Raw genomic sequence first — 21924 nt, 5'->3', positions numbered from 1 at the left:
ACACTGACACACATGCGAGTATATTTTCTCCTCTTCAAGGATAAAGCCAAGCCCCATCCTTTCCACTACACAATATAGAAATTGTATGCCAATAGCTTACCACAGCTGTGTTAGTCCTTTTCTATATCCAATCCTCTGGACAGGCACACCATGGCTCAGAAGATAAATGTAAGTACAAATGTACAATCCAAGGTCACAAGAGAACAGACACTGGGCAATACAGCAAACAGATGATCAAGATAGCATGAAAGAAAAAAGCACATAAAATTTCAAACATAGTTTGGGCACTGAGACCTGTTCCACAAGCAATGGTAGAACCAGATTTGTCCTAGGTGAGTACAGATGGTAACTCCACCTCAAAATACAACCCCAAGAACACACAAGCTCAAATCCAAACAAAGAATCGCTCAACATTCGTTAAACTTCTTAAACTCTATTCGGAGCATTGTAAACAATATCTTCTAAAATGCGCATTAAGCATATCTTTAACAGGGTTTAATACAAAAGCAATAAACCACTTGGGTATTTGGTGTACTAAGCCATTTCTCAGGATACGGGATACCACTACCTAAATGTCTGGACATACTCTGAAATTAAAGGGAAATGGTACTATTACCACAGAATCAAGATGCAACAGTCCAGAACTCCATGATACTGCAAACACGATAAAATATAAGTTGTAGCAGTTATAAAGGTTCCATCATACAAAAAACACAGCACGGAAGAAAAATGCAGACCTCCTTTTTCTATTATAGCAAGATGTTTAAGAGGAAAACTAACACAGATTACCTAGAGACTAGTGAGAGGTAATTCAAAATAACATTAGGTTAAACAATTCCTCAAGAGGAAAACAAGTAAGAACACACATAAGATCTCATATATTTAGTAACAACTAACAAGAAGATTGGATAAGTTGTTGTCTGGAATCAAGCCTTATCCAAGACAAAGAGAATCTAAATGACATTCAAATATATATGTAATAAGTTGAGATAAAATGCTGAGTTAAAACACAGCAAGAAAACATAAAGACCTCTTTTTTGTTCACAAGAAGTTTGATAGGTAACTAATACAGATCACCTAGTGACAGGTAATTTCAAAATATAATCAGGTTAAATTCCTTAAGAAGGCACTTGGTTAGCAGGTAAAAACACATAAGATCTCATACACTTAGTAGCAAGGAGGTCAGATGGTCAAGTTGTTATCTTGATATGAAGTCTTATCCATATAATATAGACTTCAAATTGTATCACACATCAGTAATGTTGCAGTTCTCTAACTGCAGAGACTGGTCAGACACTGAGTTCGATTATGAAAATGAAAATGTAACTCATAAAAGTACACAATTTACAGATGGCAAGCTACAGGAGATGAAAAATGAACAAGAAAAAATAGGACTTGGGGTAGGGATGGGGGAGGAGAACATTCAAAAACTACCCTGATCATCCATCATAAAATATTGGTTAACAAAGAGTGCATCGGCAACAGATACCTTTTTAAAAAATACTTAAACAGTAAAACCATAAAGGTAGAGATCCTGATTAAGCCTGTGTGCCAGCCAAGGCCTTCATCTGAATATGGTTTGAATCCACAGGGCTTGCAGATGTGGGTAAGGCCTCGTAAGAGCCAAATCGCCTGCCTAGGGCCCTGGCAAGAACTGCGTAAGCGACCATTAAAATGAGCAGCACAAAGAAGACGTAGACAACAAAGACCAAATCAAGGAGGGCAGCGGCCCTTAGCTTGGAATCCTCCAAATCACACTTGGTGGAGCCCTCAACACCACTGACAACATCCAATAGCTTGTGGCAGCCCTCGGGGATGAATGCATCAACATAGAGGGAGAGACCAGTTTGAAGGACCCAGAGGCCGTGAAGGCAAATTGAGGCAGCAAAGAGAAGTTCAGCTACAAAGAGTCTGGGATTGCAAGCGAGGGTGAGGGAGAGGAGGGAGGAGATGGCAGAGATGCGGGCGGAGACAGAGTCACACTTGGCCTGCAGATCAGAGGTCTGGAAAGACGCAGAGGAAGATGAGGCAGAGAAGCATAGAAAGAAGAGGGCAGAGGCGATGACAAAGAAGATTTCAGGGGGTAGGGGGAGGAGGGAGGTGGAGTCAGAAAGGAGGAGGGAGAGAGAGAGGAGGAGAAAGCAAAGGAGAAGGGCAGAAGAGTGGAGGGAAGTGAAGCGATGGACAGGGGTGCGGCCCTTGAGGAGTGGGTCTGAGTCGAAAGAGATGAAGGCTTGGTGGGCAGAGGCAATAAGAAGGGAGAGGATGATGAGGTAGAGAGGAAGGTAGCGGAGGCGGGGGGATGAGGAGGGAAAGAGGGAAAGGTGATAGAAGGGTTTGGCTGAGTATTCACGAGGGGACTTGAGGTGGGTGTAGGTGGAAGAGATGAGATGGTAGAGACCCAGAGAGAAGAGAGCCGATGAGGAGAATACATGGTAAATGAAGCTCCCCATTTCTTCACCTTCCTTCCACTTAATCTTAGTTTTAGTATCACTTGTGCTGCTGTAAAGAAATGCCACCAAATGCGAATGCAAATAGAACAAGCATTAGGACAAACCAATCTTTGATCTATTAATATTTGATTCCCAATTAAACAATTGCAGACAGGCAGGCACAAATAAGTGTATTAGTGGAAGTGTTGTGTATACATACATACATATATAAACACAGACACGAGGCAAATCAGCGATCGCAGTAAATCGCGGAACAAGAAAGTTTACCCAATCCTTAGTCGCCGTAAAACGCCCGCTTCTTCTTCTACTACGGTGTAAGAGACTGAAACCGGAAATCCGAATTTGAACTTTCTTCCATAACTCTATTTTGAAAGCACGCAATAGTTGGAGATTGAGGAAGGTTTAGGTTTAGGTTTAGGTTTAGGTTTAGGGTTGGGTTTGGGGAAGAAGGTACGGAGTTTTTTTTAAATATATTTTGGTAGTGGATTGATGAGAGCTGTTGCGCTTGTCTGAAATGGAGAAATCCAGATTGTTTGTCGGGAACCGCTGTTTCCGTCTGGAAAATTCACAATTGCTACTGAGGTATGGATCACTGCTTCTGCCCTGCCCTGCCGTCGTCCAATTGCTGCTGCGCCTGCTGGAAACTGGTAATAAGCTCTCTCTGCCAATTTGGGTTTTTTCCCTTCTCTTTTGTTTTGCTTATTATTAATTTATTTCACGAATAATAATTAAAGTCAATGAATAAATTTCACGTCTGCTCCTAATTATAATATTCTAACTCTTGTCCCAAAAATTTAAAATTTTAAAATTTCCAAAAGATGTAATTCACGGTAAGATAAGGTCAAATACTAGATTTTTCCATTTTAAGTATAATTCTCATATTGTTATTGTTAAGTTTCGAACAATGATTTCTTGCGTCAAATGCAACCTACTAAACCAATGAGTTAAGCCCAACAAATATAGTAACCCAAATATTCGACCAATGAATTAAGTCCAACAAATATAAGTAACTCAACGATATTTGTGGAAATTTTTTATTTTTAATTCCTTATCCAAGAAAAAACTTTGATATTACAAGTTATGACTTTTTTTTTTTTGGAAAACATTACAAGTTACGACTTATGAGGCCATATTACTATGCGTTAATATTACATATTCAATATAATTTCACTAAAAAAAAATAGCAAAGCGTTACCTCGAGATATCTGTTTAGTATAAAAGGTAGATTCAAAGCTAATGGAGTCTACTGTCTAGCCTAGCCTGGCTTCCCTGGTCAGTGTTAAACGGTTGTGGTTGAGAAACAATAAAAAAAAAATGTTATGGAAAAGTAAGTTAATTCATGAACACTGGGGTCCTTTTCTATGAAACAAATACAATTGTGATTTCAAGGTACAGACAGGATGAAGGCAAAAACTTGGCCAATATAGTGACCGTTGTAAAATAATGATCATCATCTCAAAGAACAAGAGAAACTATGGTATTTCACAAGGAGCTGGAAAACTTATTTGGCCTTTCATCATTGTGGCTGCCTCCATTAGCCATTACCACTCCGGTCCGGCAGACTAGATATGCAAATGGAATTCACAACTCATACCTTCTAATCACATCATACACCTGGCACTCTGCAGAACTTTTGCTTCGCTTCTGAATATGATGAATCCCAGTGGACTGGAGAAAATCACATATATGAATTGGATGATTGAGTGATTGAGCCTCTCAGCATTGTATTCTAGTTCTAGAGTAATAGCAAGGTCAGATCTAGGTTTTCACTGTTGAAGATCCAACCCAGCAGCATTATGTGCGAGATGGTGCATTCAAAGGCTACATAAAGTTATAACCCACCCATACACCTGCTGCCAAACCTAATACTTTATTAAGGCTGGTAATGAAGCATACAATTCAGCTAGGCATTGAAACACCCAATTAAGCAACTGCTCTCTTGGTAGCTCCAAAAGCAGTTCAGCCTGAAAATGTAAAATGCTAAAAAAGTAAGTGATTGCCTCGTTACTCATTCACATGGAGGAGACACTCAAAGTTACAATTTGAAGCCATTTAGGTATACTTTATTTCTGCTCTTTTAAAGAAGAAACTACAGACATAACTTACTACAACAAAGCACAATACCTTTATTTCACCATCCTCAAAAGTGAGAGAATTCCGATGAACATCTGATGCTACTGACTCTGTTATCAGCTTGAAAACATTCTTCGTCATGTTTGTTTTCATGCCAACTATCTTTCCTAAAGCATATATTCTCGTAATTCCCAAATCTGCTGCCATTCTCCTCACATAAAGCTTCTTCAAGAGGATTTCCATGGAGTAAGGTTCTTTCCCATACTGGCGCCTTAGATTCTCCGTAAACTGCATCAAGTTCCACATGTCTTTTTCAGCTCCTTTCTCAGCTTCACTAATTATTTCCATGGGGTTCTCCAAATGATTTATGTACTCAGAAGGAAGATGCAGGTTTACATCAATATCAAGCTGATACACAAAACAGAAACAAACAATAGATTTAGGAACCTACTTAAGTTGCAAACGAGTTGTAAGAATAGTTTAAACTTCATTTATTGGTGATGTGCAATGTGATCTTTGCATGACTTGCAGGAACAGGAGCACTAAAAATCTTTCAGAGGCCTAAGCATTATTTTTCAATAAAGATGACAAGCAAGGTAAAGAGTCTTGAGACTTTTATCCTCATTATAGCTTCTGATGTACAAAAAGAAAAAAAAAATAATAATAAATAAATAAATAAATAAATAAATAATATATATATATATATGTTCTTATTTTTCTAATGGAAACAATAAAAGGGAGTACTTTCAAAACTCAAAGGTTGCAAAGTACTTTGTAAGGCATATGCCTCTTTTCTCTAATCAATACAAGTCTATGTTTTGAAAAAAAAAAAAAAGAAGAAAAAAAAAAAAAAGGTTGCAAAGTATAGAAAAGACATTTAGCAACCTCAAACACCTACACAGACACCCTTCTCTGTTTGTTCTCTTATGTGGCAAAATTGGAATATGTAACTGATAGGCTTGGCCTTCCATCTCAATAAATAATATTGCACCTTTGACATAGGTTCTTGAAATATTTCTATGTAGGTTCACAAACTTTCATATACCATGCACCAATTTTTTCTATAAGCTTCATCGTGAATTCACCCTACTAAAACAGGTCTTGGATGCTGAACTATATAAGTAATCACTAAAGGTATCTTTTTAGAGATCTGGTGTGAAGACTGCTAGAAAGTTTATTCATGGTATCTTTAACAAAGCACATCGAATACCTTTACTGAATGGTACGGAACTGAAATTACACGATGTTCATCAACCTGGAAAGAAAAAAGAAAACATACTTACATTATAGGTTTAATGGCTCTGACCATTATTGAAATTTCACATACAAGTACTAGTCAAACAGGAAAGAAAATCAATCACTGGGCAAAAGCAAGCTCTAATAAATGGTCCATAGAAGTGAAAGAGACCTTGGACAAGCTTTCAAATAGCATTTCAAAGAAGAGATCAATGCCCACATTCCCAACATCACCTGTCTGTTGCTCACCAAAAATATTACCAAAACCTCTTATAGCCATGTCTCTTTCAGCAAGTTGAAAACCTTGGCCAAGATGACAACACTCTTCAAGAGCAGCAAGCCTCTCCTGAATTGCCAAGAAATCAATCTACTTTACATGCGCGTACATAAGAGTGTATGTGTGTGTGCCAATAAATGTATATAAAATCTGAAAGTAAAGGCAGAAAATTAGATTTTCGAACATGAAAGCCACAATGTTCTCAATATCTATCATTCATACTATGAAATCAATGAAGTAGTGTGCAAAAAGAACAGCACCACAAAATCCACAACAAAAAAAGGAAACTGGAAAGTAATACTCGGTAACTAATATGTCAAGTAAATAGCATATAATGATACCCTGTCCCTGTGTTTTTTATCATTGAATAGGGTGAGGAAAAGGAAGGAGATACATACAAGTGCTTGCTGAGATAGTAGTGACTTATCAGGGTAAAATAAGTATGCATGAGCTTCCTTGTCTGCCCGGCCCACCCTTCCACGCAGCTAAAAGAAAGGCCCAAATTAGATTGAAGAATGGACAACATACCATGATTATTAACATCACTTCTCATACTATAAATACATCACAAGTGAGAGAAATAAAGCAACTATAAAATGAAATCTTCAACACATTCATTGCCATTGTGCCATGCTCGTATGGTGGTCAGTTTAGCTTGAAATTAATCACTCCAAAAGGATGCAATACCACACATTTGTAAATTTAACTATTAGTCTGTAAATTGTATACTTCAAGTAGACCTGATATAGTTGCGCGAGGCCGAATTGTTGAACATCTTGAACTATGATTGTGTTAGCATTTTGAATGTCAAGCCCACTTTCTACTATATTTGTGCATATTAGAATCTTTATATCTCCTCGTGCAAATCTTTCCATGGTTTCCTCAAGCTGCTTGGAATATTGCTGCCATAGAGATCAACTTAAAGGTCAAAATAACATACTTAAGCATACATTGAAAGAGTTTGTGCACACACCTATCTATATGTATATGGCACAATATAAACTCCATCATGAACCATTTAGAAACAGAGCTAGAGCAGAGATGCTAAGCAACAAATTAACTAGTGTTCATGAGTCCATCATGACTATATTTGAGACCCACACGACAGTAGGCCATAAAAAGTTGGCTCTTACTAATTTTCAGCCACACGCCTATAAAAGCAAATATTTGAAGTTGACACAGAAGAAATTATTTATCACAGTTCAGATTAGGTATGAACAGAGAGGTGCTGAAACTACTACAAAATCAGAGTTTAAATGACTGGAACAATGGAAAATTAAGCAAGCCCCAAAAGTCAAGCCAAGCATAATATAATACAAATATAACCATGTGAAATGTTATTATAATCACAAAAAGCAATACTCTATCAAATAAGAAGTATGAACAGCTAATTACACCTTCAGCGCCTTAGTGCATTAAAGTTGGATTTAAGCAACAAGAAATGTTAAATTAAAATGGAACATAAAAATAATCTAAAGATATGCTTTATAATTGTTCAACTTTAAAGAATCCCACTAGAAACCTACACCTTCTATTGAGCATAGTGTAGCAACCTGACAGCTTTTCCGCAAGAATCCGAGGTTTGCTACATCATTCTAGAATTTTCCGGCACTTGTACATAGCATCCCCTAAGTTGTGGGAATACTTAGAATATTCTAAAACTCTATGGAGTCCTCCTATGTATATAGATAGTTTTAGAGAATTCTAGAGAAGCAACCATAGCCGTAGGATCAATTTGATCTCCACCGTCCATTGAGGAGGTGGGTTGTGTATAAATACCCCTTGAGGGGTCCTCATTTGTAATCATCAAGAATTCGAGGCATTCAAGTTCCCTATAAAGCTCACGTGTTTCCTTTAGCATCTTTTGCAAAGTTCTTGAGCAGCGTCCGCTACATCTTTCCTGTAAAACGGGGGTCCCTATCGCTAATTATATTTCTTGGCAGCCCCCAATACTTTACAACGTTCTTGAAGAATGCACGAGCGGCCTCCTCTGCGGTGCATTCCTTGGTGCATGGAACGAACGTCCCATACTTTGAGAATCGATCAACTATCACCATAATGGACCTGTTGAATTTGGAAGAATCACAGGTCTGGCGGGTGGAAAATAACACCACCCGCCAGTTAGGAAGAAACTAAATGAATAATCAAGGATGGAGAAATGGTTATAATTCTTATATTTCTGTGTCTTCTTCTTCATAGACTTATACATATTTATATAGGAGAGAGGGAGAGACAAGACTCCCTAAATCATGCCTAAGTGATCCACTACCCTAATATTATATATTAGGTAATGATCCACTACCTAATAATACTCCTTAAATCACTCCACTATCTCTAACACTATACTAATGGAAACATTCCTGATTTTGCTCCATGATGTTTCAACAGGACCCATATCCTTCAGACTTCGGCAAAGCTGTGATAAAATCCATGGATATAGTGTCCCACGGTCGCTCTGGAATGGGTAAAGGCTCTAAGAGTCCAGCGGATCGCTGATTTTCTACTTTATCTTGTTGGCATACGAGGCAAGTCTTTACGTATAACTCCACAGTGTCGCCCATCCTTAGCCAAAAATAGGCTGCTTCCATGAGTGCTAAAGTACGTTTCTGGCCTGGGTGTCCGGTCCACCTCGTATCATGGCATTCTTGGATGAGGTCCCTTCGTAAATTACCCCACTTTGGAACAAAAAGACGCCGCCCCTCGGTATAGAGCAAGTCGTCTTCAATCCAAAAGCGTTGGGTCTTGCCGCTTTGGGCTAACTTCACCAACTCTTTAGCCAAGGGGTCGTGTTGAAGTCCTTCTTTGATTCGGTCGATTACATCCCCTTTGGCATTACTTATCGCTGCAAGTTCTGCTTTTTGGCTTAAAGCATCGGCCACCACATTGGCTTTGCCCGGCTTGTACTCTAAGGAGTAATCAAACTCCGCAAGGAAATCCTGCCACCGTGCTTGTTTGGGCGATAACTTCGTTTGAGTTTGAAAATAACTTGTGGCTACGTTGTCCGTTTTGATGGTGAAGTGTGCTCCGTGCAAATAGTGGCGCCATACTCTAAGGCAATGTACTACTGCTGTCATTTCCTTCTCTTGCACGGTATAGCGTCGCTCAGCCTCGTTCAACTTGCGGCTCTCGAATGCTATTGGGTGCATGTCTTGCATTAAAACTCCACCAATAGCAAAATCTGATGCATCGGTGTGGACCTCGAATGGTTTGTTAAGGTCGGGTAAGGCAAGGATGGGTTCTTGACTTACCGCAGCCTTTAAATCATTGAAAGCCTTTTGACAATCATCGGACCAGTCCCAAGTCTTCCCCTTCTTGAGCAAGTCCGTTAATGGTGCTGCCCTCTTTGAGTACCCTTCGATAATAATTTACTAAGCCAAGGAAGGATCAAAGTTCGGTTACCGTCGTAGGTGCTTCCCAATCTAGGATCGCTTGCACCTTGGCTTGATCCATCTTAAGCCTCCCGTGTCCAATGATGTGCCCCAAAAAGTGTACTTCCTCCGTCGCAAACGAGCACTTTTCCCGCTTTACGTATAGTTTATTTTCTCGAAGTACTTGGAAGACAGTCCGTAGATGCTCAGCATGTTCTTCGATAGAGTTGCTATAGACAACTACGTCGTCCAAGTATATCACCACAAATCGATCCAAGTACGGCTGGAAGATTTTATTCATTAGCGTACAGAACGTCGCTGGTGCATTGGTTAGTCCGAACGGCATAACCATCCATTCGAAGAAACCATACCGAGTGACGCACGCCGTCTTGGGTTCGTCTCCTTCAGCTATTCGAACTTGGTAGTAGCCTTTTTGCAAGTCCATCTTCGTGTAGATCTTGGCCCCTCCAAATTGATCGAAAAGATCGGCAATTAAGGGAATGGGATAGCGATTCTTGATTGTTACCTTGTTAAGTGCTCAATAATCGATGCACATCCTCAAAGATCCATCATCGACACTGGACAAAGGGAGAGGGTTGGCTCAAGACAGTAAATGCAAGAGCTCAACCGCTTCACGGCATAGCTCGAGGCGTCGAGTTAGGCCTAGGTACTTGGAAGGGCCTAGTAAAATTTTCCGTGGCACCTATGGATGATTTTAAAGTCGTACTTGGGATGGATTTCCTGCGACAAGTCGCTGCCATCCCCATGCCTTCGTTCAGCACCATGTGCATTTTGGAGAAGGGATCTCCGTGTATGATTCCTACGGTAGAAGCAGTCCGAGAAGAGACGGAATGAGGCACCTCAATTGTCGGCCATGCAAGTTACGAAGGGCATCAAGAAGGGCGAGGCGACATTTCTAGCAGTACTTGACATGGATGATGAAGGCAAGGAGGCTTCGATCGTGCCCACGTCAATTCAAGTGGTTCTTGATGAAAATAAGGATGTGATGCCTGAGAGGCTACCCAAGGAGTTACCACCGAGACGGGAGGTAGACCACACAATTGAGCTAGAACCCGGAGCAAAGCCACCAGCCGGGGCACCCTATCGCATGTCGGCCAGCGAACTCGAGGAATTGAGGCGACAACTCAACGAGTTGTTAGAAAGCGGCATGCTACAACCGTCGAAAGCCCCATTCGGCGCACCAGTATTGTTTCAAAAGAAACATGATGGATCTTTGAAGATGTGCGTCGATTATTGAGCACTTAACAAGGTAACAATCAAGAATCGCTATCCCATTCCCTTAATTGCAGATCTTTTCGATCAACTTGGAGGGGCCAATATCTACACGAAGATGGACTTGCAAAAAGGCTACTACCAAGTTCGAATAGCTGAAGGAGACGAACCCAAGACGGCGTGCGTCACTCGGTATGGTTCCTTCGAATGGATGGTTATGCCGTTCGGACTAACCAATGCACCAGCGACGTTCTGTACGCTAATGAATAAAATCTTCCAGCCGTACTTGGATCGATTTGTGGTGGTATACTTGGACGACGTAGTTGTCTATAGCAACTCTATCGAAGAACATGTTGAGCATCTACAGACTGTCTTCCAAGTACTTCGAAAAAATAAACTATACGTAAAGCGGGAAAAGTGCTCGTTTGCGACGGAGGAAGTACACTTTTTGGGGCACATCATTGGACACGGGAAGCTTAAGATGGATCAAGCCAAGGTGCAAGCGATCCTAGATTGGGAAGCACCTACGAAGGTAACCGAACTTCGATCCTTCCTTGGCTTAGTAAATTATTATCGACGGTTCATCGAAGGGTACTCAAAGAGGGCAGCACCATTAACGGACTTGCTCAAGAAGGGGAAGACCTGGGACTGGTCCGATGATTGTCAAAAGGCTGCGATAAGTCAAGAACCCGTCCTTGCCTTACCCGACTTTAACAAACCATTCGAGGTCCACACGATGCATCAGATTTTGCTATTGGTGGAGTTTTAATGCAAGACATGCACCCAATAGCATTCGAGAGCCGCAAGTTGACCGAGGCCGAGCGACGCTATACCGTGCAGGAGAAGGAAATGACAGCAGTAGTACATTGCCTTAGAGTATGGCGCCACTATTTGCACGGAGCACATTTCACCATCAAAACGGACAACGTAGCCACAAGTTATTTTCAAACTCAAACGAAGTTATCGCCCAATCAAAGAAGGACTTCAACACGACCCCTTCGCTAAAGAGTTGGTGAAGTTAGCCCAAAGCGGCAAGACCCAACGCTTTTGGATTGAAGACGACTTGCTCTATACCGAGGAGCGGTGTCTTTTTGTTCCAAAGTGGGGTAATTTACGAAGGGACCTCATCCAAGAATGCCATGATACGAGGTGGGCAGGACACCCAGGCCAGAAACGTACTTTAGCACTCATGGAAGCAGCCTATTTTTGGCCAAGGATGCGCGACACTGTGGAGTTATACGTAAAGACTTGCCTCGTATGCCAACAAGATAAAGTAGAAAATCAGCGATCCGCTGGACTCTTAGAGCCTTTACCCATTCCAGAGCGACCGTGGGACACTATATCCATGGATTTTATCACAGCTTTGCCAAAGTCTGAAGAATATGGGTCCTGTTGAAACATCATGGAGCAAAATCAGGAATGTTTCCATTAGTATAGTGTTAGAGATAGTGGAGTGATTTAAGGAGTATTATTAGGTAGTGGATCATTACCTAATATATAATATTAGGGTAGTGGATCACTTAGGCATGATTTAGGGAGTCTTGTCTCTCCCTCTCTCCTATATAAATATGTATAAGTCTATGAAGAAGAAGACACAGAAATATAAGAATTATAACCATTTCTCCATCCTTGATTATTCATTTAATTTCTTCCTAACTGGCGGGTGGTGTTATTTTCCACCCGCCAGACCTGTGATTCTTCCAAATTCAACAGGTCCATTATGGTGATAGTTGATCGATTCTCAAAGTATGGGACGTTCGTTCCATGCACCAAGGAATGCACCGCAGAGGAGGCCGCTTGTGCATTCTTCAAGAACGTTGTAAAGTATTGGGGGCTGCCAAGAAATATAATCAGCGATAGGGACCCCCGTTTTACAGGAAAGATGTGGCGGACGCTGTTCAAGATACTAGGTACAGCACTCAACTTCTCAACTAGCTTTCACCCTCAGACCGATGGGCAAACCGAAAGGGTGAATGGGTTGTTGGAGTGCTATTTGCGACATTTTGCAGGGGTCAATCAACGAGATTGGGCTAAATTACTTGACATTGCCCAATTATCTTACAATTTGCAAAGGAGTGAGGCAACAGGAAGGAGCCCGTTCGAGATATCATGGGACAACAACCATTAACTTCACATACTTTGATCACTTCACTCCACGATGCGGAAAGTCCAGGAGCAGTCCGGATGACCAAAGCATGGGAGGAACAGGCAGATCTAGCTCGTTCATGCCTAGAAAAGGCTCGAAAACGAATGAAGAAATGGGCAGACGTAAAGCGGAAGCCAAAAGAGTACACTGTGGGCGATCTAGTCCTCATTAAATTTCTATCACAACAGTTCAAGGCATTTCGCGGATTGCACAAGGGACTAGTTCGGAAGTATGAGGGACCGTTTCCGATCATCGCTAAGGTAGGCAAGGTTTCTTATCGCCTCGACCTACCTAGCTCCCTTAAGATACATCCAGTCTTCCATGTAAGCATGCTCAAGCCATATCACAAAGACATGGAAGACCCCAAGCCAAGGGTTATGCAAAAGAGCACCGCCTGTGGTGACGAAGTCTTTTGATCGAGATATTGAAGAGGTGCTCGCGTCTAAGGTAGTTCGCAAGAGAGGAGTTCCACCTCAAATGCACTACCTCATTAAGTGGAAAGGATTGCCAGAGTCCAGCTGGGAGCCCGAGGAGGACTTGTGGCAATTTCGACATAAATTGGAGGCATACAAGGCGACGAGGACGTCGCCAAATTTGGTGGGGGAGGATGTAGCGACTTGACAGCTTTTCCGCAAGAATCCGAGGTTTGCTACATCATTCTAAAATTTTCTGACACTTGTACATAGCATCCCCTAAGTTGTGGGAATACTTAGAATATTCTAGAACTCTATGGAGTCCTCCTATGTATATAGATAGTTTGAGAATTCTAGAGAAGCAACCATAGCCGTAGGATCAATTCGATCTCCACCGTCCATTGAGGAGGTGGGTTGTGTATAAATACCCCTTGAGGGGTCCTCATTTGTAATCATCAAGAATTCGAGGCATTCAAGTTCCCTATAAAGCTCACGTGTTTCTTTTAGCATCTTTTGCGAAGTTCTTGCTCAACTTTCTTTCGTAAGCCATCCCATCGTTTACTTGCATCCTTTCCGAGGGACGAACGAGGCTGACTTGGCTATTAGAGGGGAAAAATAGTCAAGGCCGCACGAGACATCGTTAGGGAAAACGAGTCTGTGACAATAGCCCCTATACAGACCACCACTTCATACAGCACCCATTTTTACATGGAACAACAAAGATTTGATTAATAAAAATTGACAAGTTAGAGGAAATTAAATTACTACTACTATGGCACAACTAATAATGGCCATCTTCACATAAATAAGACTTTATAACCTAATAAACAACCACGTCAAAAAGGGACTGTTATAAGGTATATTCATCAAATATGGTATCCTACACATTAGGAAAGTTGGAAGCTAGGGTTTTGAGGTAGTGGTATATGGAAACCTGTGACCATACCGTATGTCCTCCAAAATCATATATATAGGATGGTGTACTCTCCTCAAAACCTTGTGAGACACAGAGCTACCAGTCAAGGTATTCTTCCTAAAACCTTTGAAAAGGTAAACGCAGTTGCACTTATCCTATATCCTCTTTTGCATCATATGCTCAGCTGTCCTCTGTTTCCTGTTCTTTTATTGCTTCCATTGATTCCATTTCCATTCCTAAAACTGTTAAGGAAGCTTTGTCTCATCCTGGGTGGCGAACTGCTATGATTGAGGAGATGAATGCTTTGGATCACAATGGTACTTGGGAATTGGTTGACATGCCTGCAGGTAAAAGGCCTATTGGTTGTAAGTGGGTGTTTGCTGTCAAGGTAAATTATGATGGGTCTGTTGCTAGATTGAAAGCCTGTCTTGTGGCTAAAGGATATGCCCAAACCTACGTGGTTGATTATTCTAACACTTTCTCTCCTGTGGCTAAGCTTACTTCTGTCAGGTTACTCATTTCAATGGCGGCCATTAAAGATTGGCCATTGCATCAGCTTGATATCAAGAATGCCTTTTTGCATGGGGATCTTCATGAAGAAGTGTACATGGAGCAACCTCCTGGGTTTGTTGCTCAGGGGGAGTCTGGGAAAGTATGCCGACTTCGACGATCATTGTATGGACTGAAACAGAGCCCGCGTGCATGGTTTGGAAAGTTTAGTCAAGCAGTGGAGAGCTTTGGGATAGTGAAAAGTAAATCGGATCACTCAATGTTCTACAAGTGGTCCAAAACAGGCATAATGTGGTTAGTGGTCTACGTGGATGACATTGTCATTACAGGGAGTGACACCGAAGGAATTTCATCTCTTAAGTCATTCCTTCATAGTCAATTTCAGACAAAGGATTTGGGACCACTGAAGTACTTCCTGGGTATTGAAGTCATGAAGAATAAAACAGGTATATTACTGTCTCAACGAAAATATGTACTTGACTTATTGTCTAAAACAGGGAAACTAGGGGCTAAACAATGCAATACTCCTATGATACCAAACATGCAATTGTCAAAGGAGGGGGAGTTGTTTGAAGATCCTGAGAGGTATAGGAGATTAGTTGGGAAGTTAAACTACTTGACAGTAACTCGTCCAGATATTGCATATCCAGTGAGTGTTTTGAGCCAGTATATGGCATCTCCAACTGTTGAGCGTTGGGCAGCTGTAGAACACATCTTGAGTTATTTGAAGGGAGCTCCAGGACATGGAATTTTGTATAAAAATCATAGGCACACTAAGATCGAGTGTTTTACTGATGCTGATTGGGCAGGATCCAAAGAGGATCGTAGATCAACAACTGGATATTGTGTTTTCTTTGGAGGTAATCTGGTTTCGTGGAAAAGTAAGAAACAGAATGTGGTCTCTCGTTCAAATACAGAGTCTGAATATAGGGCAATGGCACAATCAACGTGTGAAGTGATGTGGATAAACAACCTTCTTAGTGAGGCTGGTTTTAAAGCTCAAATCCCTACAAAGGTATGGTGTGATAATCAAGCTACTCTGCATATTGCATCAAACCCAGTGTTTCATGAACGAACAAAGCATATAGAGATTGACTGTCATTTTGTTCGTGAGAAGATACAACAAGGGTTAATTTCCACTGGATTTGTAAAGACTGGAGAACAACTCAGGGATCTATTCACGAAGGCCCTAACTGGGACACGAGTTAGTTATCTATGTAACAAGTTGGGCATGATTAATATCTTTGCTCCAACTTGAGGGGGAGTGTTATAAGGTATATTCATCAAATATGGTATCCTACACATTAGGAAAGTTGGAAGCTAGGGTTTTGAGTTAGTGGTATATGGAAACCTGTGACCATACCGTATGTCCTCCAAAATCATATATATAGGATGGTGTACTCTCCTCAAAACCTTGTGAGACACAAAGCTACCAGTCAAGGTATTCTTCCTAAAACCTTTGAACAGGGACCAACATGGAATTGATTCATTAACCAGCCAAAGAAATTATTTGCTACATCAAATTTTTTAACAGCAATCATCTAGAGAGAAGTGTGATTTAATGCACTCGTGAAAAAAACTAGAAATATTTCTTAGAATAAATGTTGAGGATAAATGTAACATTATAAATGTGCATCCTCAATAACAACTTAACCTTTTAATTGAGGTGGAAACATATACCACATTAAAAAAATTAAATTAAAAATAAATAAATAAGAGGTTTAATTTTCAGGTTTTCTACATGAACTGACAGGAGAAACCAGTAGAAGGTTCACCTTTCCATGAGCAATAGCTATTTCAACATGTGAGAATACTTCTTCAAGAAATTCCATAACATCCTCAAGCCCTGTCAACAAAATAGCAGCCAAGTATTCACAATGAATATAGTTGTCAAACTTTACCAAACCAGGAAATGACTCAAGTCACTCAACAACATGCAAATCAAACTGTACAATATAGACTACAAGAAAGAAAAGGTAGATAGTTCTCTTCACATTACCCTTAATCCAGGGCAAAACATAAAATACTTGGCCACCACGGTCGAGTTCAAACTTGATTGCTGATATTACTTTTTCTTTCATGTAAGCCGAAAGATGTGTTTTGATTGGGACTCTCTCAGGAGGTGGTGTTGAAATCAAACTGTAAAGATTAGATTAGGATGGGAGCAAAAGTAGAGCAAGGAAAATTATTTACTTGAATGTATATTAGTTCACATGGACATCATCACTTAACAAACGAGTAACCAATTTCAACAGGTAGATTACCCAGCTGTAAAGCAAAGAACTAATCCCGTATGCGCCCATATTCCAAAAGATCCCATGGCTGAATCAAGCAGTTTAAATTGCATGCTAAACTGATGTAAAAATTAAAAAGCAGCTTAAGTAGAAAAGAATTAAATTTTCGCCATTTCCTGAGCTATTACCTAGCATCACGAAAGCCAGTTAGCGCTAAATAAAGTGTGCGCGGAATAGGAGTTGCTGAAAGTGTGAGGACATCAACTGAAGTTTTAAATGAAGCAATCTTCTCCTTTTGTTTAACACCAAACCTCTGAAAAGCAAGAAGTCACGGCATTCATACATAAGACATCTTCTAAATGTGGTAGTCCTTGGATCAATGCTTAACATTGCACATGGTTAGAAAACCAGAACCCCCTATTCCTCCACCGTCCCACCAGGGAGGCTTAGTGCATGTTTTTTGGTACCCTCAATTAGGTTAACATTGTTTGTGACTAAACTAAGCATAATAGCTTGTAATTTTGCTGATTTCTTCATTACTTAACATAGCATTTTGAAATCTTGTAGCAAAGACACTTCATTTATCATGTGATTCCCATGCTAAAAATTGACATCACATATCATGCCTACTTGCTTAACATTGATAGGAAATATAGGGGACATTGAAGATTATTTCACTTGTATTGTAATGTTGATTTAACAAGATGATTTAAATAATATGATTAGAAACACTTTAAAGTTTAATGTACTTCCAAATTCCAATTTATCTTGGCATGCCTTTTGACAATTTAGTTGCTATTTCCTTCATACTATCATTGACTTTGCAAGTTGCTTAAACTTTGAATTTTTTTAGTGCCTTTCAAAATTTCAATGCTTAAGCTCTATCAAAGGATTCAAAGCATTATGATATCATCTTACCTTTTGCTAAAACTGTCAGCCTCAATAACTGTTGAGCAATACTAAATAAGTAAACACTTCACAAAATTGCATATTGGATAAAGGGCAAACCTGTTCCTCATCAACCACAAGAAGGCCTAGCTTATTGTACTCAACCCGACTGCCAAGTAGTGCATGAGTCCCTACAATAATGTCCAGATGCCCATGTTTAATCATGTGCAAGTACTCCTCCTTCTCTGATTTAGTCTTCAATGTACAATGAATTAGTCACAAGAAAAGCCAAAGTTAGAACACATCTAGAGGGATATAGACATATAGTACTCCGTAATATATAGTGGCATAGAAAGAGTTATGAAGCAAACATTGGATCTTTATTTCAAGAAACATCATGTCTTTACTTTCAGAGGCAAAAAAAATACATCACCGTTTGAATTATGATAAAAAATTCCCATTGAAAGGCACCAAAAGATAGAAAAGACACAACTAGTACACCTATTAACAAGGATAGTACTTCAACACTCCTCATTAACTACGCTTTATTCCCAAACTAGTTGAGCCAGCAACTACATGGTTTCTCTTTCTGAACTCAATTCCAACACTAACTTTCTGACAATCCCTTGGTCTAGCATACATTTTATTAAACCAACTTCAACTAGGAAGAGAAATTTTTTTTGGAAAAAAAAAAAAAACAAAAAAAAAACAAAACAAAAAAAAAACATTTTTCTGCATAAACCATCTAGTGTAACTAGAGAGAGCTGCTATGCACCTGAAATCTGCTTAAAAGTCCAACTGTGATATGAGGATATCTTGAGAACCTGTCTGAGATTACATCAAAGTGTTGTTTGGCTAAAACTATAGTTGGTGCTAGAACCATAACTTGCTTGGCTGCTGAGACTACACAAAAGATAGCACGCAATGCAACTTCAGTTTTACCAAAACCAACATCGCCACAAATTAATCTGTCCATTGGATTTTCTCTCTCTGTCAAGTCCCTTTCAACATCTAAGAAAGCCTGTCATGAGAATAGAAACTCTAACCCATTTTAGTTAGAAAAGAGAACCACAAAAAATTATACTCTTTTAGTACATAGCCACATTGATATCTAGGTGAGACAACATAAAGGTTCTTTCCATAAACTAAAGAATTTGATAGAGGGATCAACATGAAGGCAGCTGATCTACTACATGCCACATGACAACCCAAATGGTTTGAAATGATTATAAGTCATCCCCAAAATACGTGCACACACACACAGAGAGAGAACTAAACCTGTTTCTGATCTGGTGTGGGCTCATAAGGAAATTGAGATGCAAATTCAGCCAGAGCAGCAGTCTTTGGATAAAGAGGTCTTTTTTGTTTTAGCCTATGTAAATATAACTCCATCAAATCCACAACCATTTTCTGGACTGCAATTTTTCCCTTCAACCTTCTCCTCTCCCATGCACTGGGATCACTTAATTTGCTTAAAGCCTGAGGCTTTTTGCTTTCATTTGGGCTGAAGTGAAAATGAAAGGAAAGGAAAGAAAAAGTAAAGACGTGCATGGAATCAGAGAGAGCGTTTAAATTTTGATCAAGGAAAGTGGCATAATATGTTTTACTTACAGATTGTAGCGATAGAGCATTCGAGATGCCTGTTTAACAGGTAACTTAGCCATTCCATCGGAGTACTCGATAAAAACATACTCAATAGGGATAGAAGAATCCTTAGAGACATCAAATTTAATGCCAACAAAACGTCCGACGCCGACCTTCTTGTGGACGACGTAATCGCCGGAGCGGAGGGTGTAAGGATCGACCTTATAACTGAAAACCTGATCCTTAGTTGAGGGCGTGGCAGTGGCAGAATTGTCAACGGTTCTAGCTCTGCCGGCCTTGAGCTTCTGAAGGCCCCTTTGCTGCTGCTCCTTGACAAGCTGAAGATACTTATCAGCCTCATCCGCGTCCATGACGGGCCTAGTGATGGATAATTGGTCCCTCTTGGCAAGGTCGCGGCGGATTCTGTGGTTTAGCACAGAAATGGCGTCAAGCTCCGCATCAGCAGCCTCCTGCGGCCGAGTGCGACTCCGCGTGGATTTGGTATACACTAGGTCCGCATTTAAGGCCTGGGAGACACAAAACCGGGTTGTGCAATAAGAATGCGGGAAATTAAGAGGAAGAATGCGACTGCGCTCCAGTTTACGAACACGGCGACGAGTGGAAGGAATAGGAGTGCCGTCGTGGGAGAAAATGGAGACTTTTGCGGCGGCCATTAGCTAGCTACAGTAACTGATGCGATGCTGCTGCTGTTTAACTGTGTAAATACACAAACATTCATTCATTCATTCCTCAATCCTCATGAGCGAGCTACGGAGAGAGAGAGAGAGAGAGAGGGCTCCTCCTGATTCCTAATTCCTAATTCCTAAATCTTGGGGTTTTCGTGTTATTGAAACAAAGTGGTTATTAGAAAAACAAACGCAAGGCTGCGGCAGGCGTTATCTGGTTGAAATTTTTTTAAGCCGTCTGCCTATTTTCCAGTTTCCAGTCCAGGCCAAAATATCTTCTACTCCGTGTAAGTATATCAAACCAACCCTTTCTTCTCATCCACTCTCCCTAGTTTTATGTTGCCTATGTGTCCTATAATCTATCTACTATACTAATAATATACTAATATCTACCCTATACAAATCTAATAAGAATCTATAAAGTTAGGCTTAACAGAAATTTACTTTTACATTTACCATCTACAATCTACAATCTCTACGTCTCTCCAAATCTAATAAGAGCTAATACTAAAAAATGTTGGTGTAATTGTTGGTTGAATCGAATATGTTAGAGTGTATTAAAAAAATACAATATACGGAGTAAAATTTAACATAAATTTTGGTCAAATAATTTGTCAGACTAAATATATAGAATTCAAAGTTGATCATAAAAAATTATAAATAATGAACATTGAAAATCATTTTCTTGCGTTCTTTAAAAAACAAATCTATGTTAAGTTTTTTTTGTTTAATTAATGTTCTTTTAATTATATTTAGAACAAGACTCAATATTTCAATTATGTTTTTGCATTAATGAGAATGATTTAGGTCATTAGGGCACTAATATTTTTTGTTGTATTTTTATAATGGTACAATTGTACATCACTTTACAAATATTGTACTATTATTTTTTTATCAAACAAAATCGTTCTTACATTATTGTCAGACTTGCGCGGCCTAACTAGAAAGTTGTTGATCAGAAATACAACTACACCTGGACTCTAAATGGTAAGACCATTGTCCAAAGAATTGACAATGTTGACATCCCACTTGCTCCAATTGAACAAGTTTACACATCATTCTCATAATTTTATCAATGCATAAAAACTTCTAAAGAAATTTGTAAGTTAATTTTTACTATATCACTATACAATATCTATTGTAACCATATATTTCGAATTATTTATTATTATCCTCTATTGACAGCAATTGTCATTGACAAGCTCCCAAAACAATTTGTGTTAACAACGAATGGAAATTTAAAAAAAAAAATCAATAATTTCATTGTTGTGGATAAAAAGTAAGTACCACACTCTATTACCTTTATTAAATTAAATAATTTAGTAGCTACAATAAAAAATACTACCTGCAGGCGCTTAGTTGAGGGAGAGCTTATCAATGCTCGCCGCCTGTCTCGCCTGCTTGCCATGCATAAGGTTGATCTGCTACCTGCAGGCGCGGCCAAAACAGGTTTACCTTCTTTCTTCGTTTCGTTTTTCTGACTACGTGCATGTTTATCTATTCTTACTTTCTCAACATTGTTTAGGTAACAACGATACTAAGCAGTCGTCCAGCGGTTCAGAGGAGGAGTCTGAGCATGACGAACTGATTGCCCATCGTCCTCTTGCTCGCACCACCATGGCCATTGTCAAGGAAACAATTGTTGTTTCTTCCGATGACGATCAATCGCCTCCCTCTGTTGCCATGACGGATGTAAGGCACTCCTTCGCACACAAGGTTTAGCCTGCCTGACCGCCGCCGAAAAGGGCAAAGGAGTGGCTATTCTGGCTCCGCACCACCCCCAAGCGCGCACAACCCGGGCCCACTAGTCATCGGTGGGCCTCCAGCTGTCAGCTCCCGGGGCGCCATTTCTACCAGGCAGAGAGAGTCAGCCTCCCCGACTGCGCCACATGCTCGTTAGTTAGGGA

At 40.1% G+C, this 21924-nt stretch overlaps 2 protein-coding genes across 4 annotated transcripts; both read right to left on the bottom strand.

The window, feature by feature from the left end:
- Positions 1–245: 245 nt before the first annotated feature.
- Positions 246–3135, bottom strand: LOC116023818. Of its 3 annotated transcripts, XM_031264836.1 has the most exons (3): positions 2721–3135; positions 1490–2502; positions 246–654 (listed from the first exon to the last, which is right to left on the bottom strand). In XM_031264836.1, the coding sequence occupies exon 2, from the start codon at positions 2451–2453 to the stop codon at positions 1539–1541; it is 915 nt and encodes a 304-aa protein (XP_031120696.1). In that variant the 5' UTR covers positions 2454–2502; positions 2721–3135; the 3' UTR covers positions 246–654; positions 1490–1538. The 3 variants fall into 3 exon arrangements, with proteins under 3 accessions (XP_031120696.1, XP_031120695.1, XP_031120697.1); XM_031264835.1 differs by lacking the exon at positions 246–654 and having other exon boundaries at positions 1287–2502; XM_031264837.1 differs by lacking the exon at positions 246–654 and having other exon boundaries at positions 1287–2499.
- Positions 3136–3777: 642 nt separating this feature from the next.
- LOC116022270 (ATP-dependent DNA helicase At3g02060, chloroplastic) lies at positions 3778–20278 on the bottom strand. Its single transcript, XM_031262901.1, has 13 exons — positions 19359–20278; positions 19026–19251; positions 18523–18768; positions 17868–18002; positions 17048–17172; positions 16625–16764; positions 16401–16471; positions 6780–6941; positions 6438–6524; positions 5935–6108; positions 5737–5781; positions 4578–4934; positions 3778–4417 (listed from the first exon to the last, which is right to left on the bottom strand). Exons 1-13 carry the CDS (start codon positions 20003–20005, stop codon positions 4316–4318), a joined length of 2517 nt encoding a protein of 838 aa, XP_031118761.1. The 5' UTR covers positions 20006–20278; the 3' UTR covers positions 3778–4315.
- Between the last annotated feature and the right edge of the window lie 1646 nt (positions 20279–21924).

Source organism: Ipomoea triloba, chromosome 6, assembly GCF_003576645.1.
Source record: "Ipomoea triloba cultivar NCNSP0323 chromosome 6, ASM357664v1".
NCBI lineage: Eukaryota > Viridiplantae > Streptophyta > Magnoliopsida > Solanales > Convolvulaceae > Ipomoea > Ipomoea triloba.
The sequence above is the reverse complement of the archived record's forward strand: the minus strand, read 5'-3'. Positions and strand labels throughout refer to the sequence as shown.

Coding starts and splice junctions, on each gene's coding strand:
- LOC116023818 (XM_031264836.1), bottom strand. CDS start 2,453: ATGGGGAGCTTCATTTACCATGTATTCTCCTCATCGGCTCTCTTCTCT.
- LOC116022270 (XM_031262901.1), bottom strand. CDS start 20,005: ATGGCCGCCGCAAAAGTCTCCATTTTCTCCCACGACGGCACTCCTATT. Junction 19,252..19,358: donor ATGCTCTATCGCTACAATCT/GTAAGTAAAACA, acceptor TTTTCACTTCAG/CCCAAATGAAAGCAAAAAGC. Junction 6,109..6,437: donor TACTATCTCAGCAAGCACTT/GTATGTATCTCC, acceptor TTGGCAATTCAG/GAGAGGCTTGCTGCTCTTGA.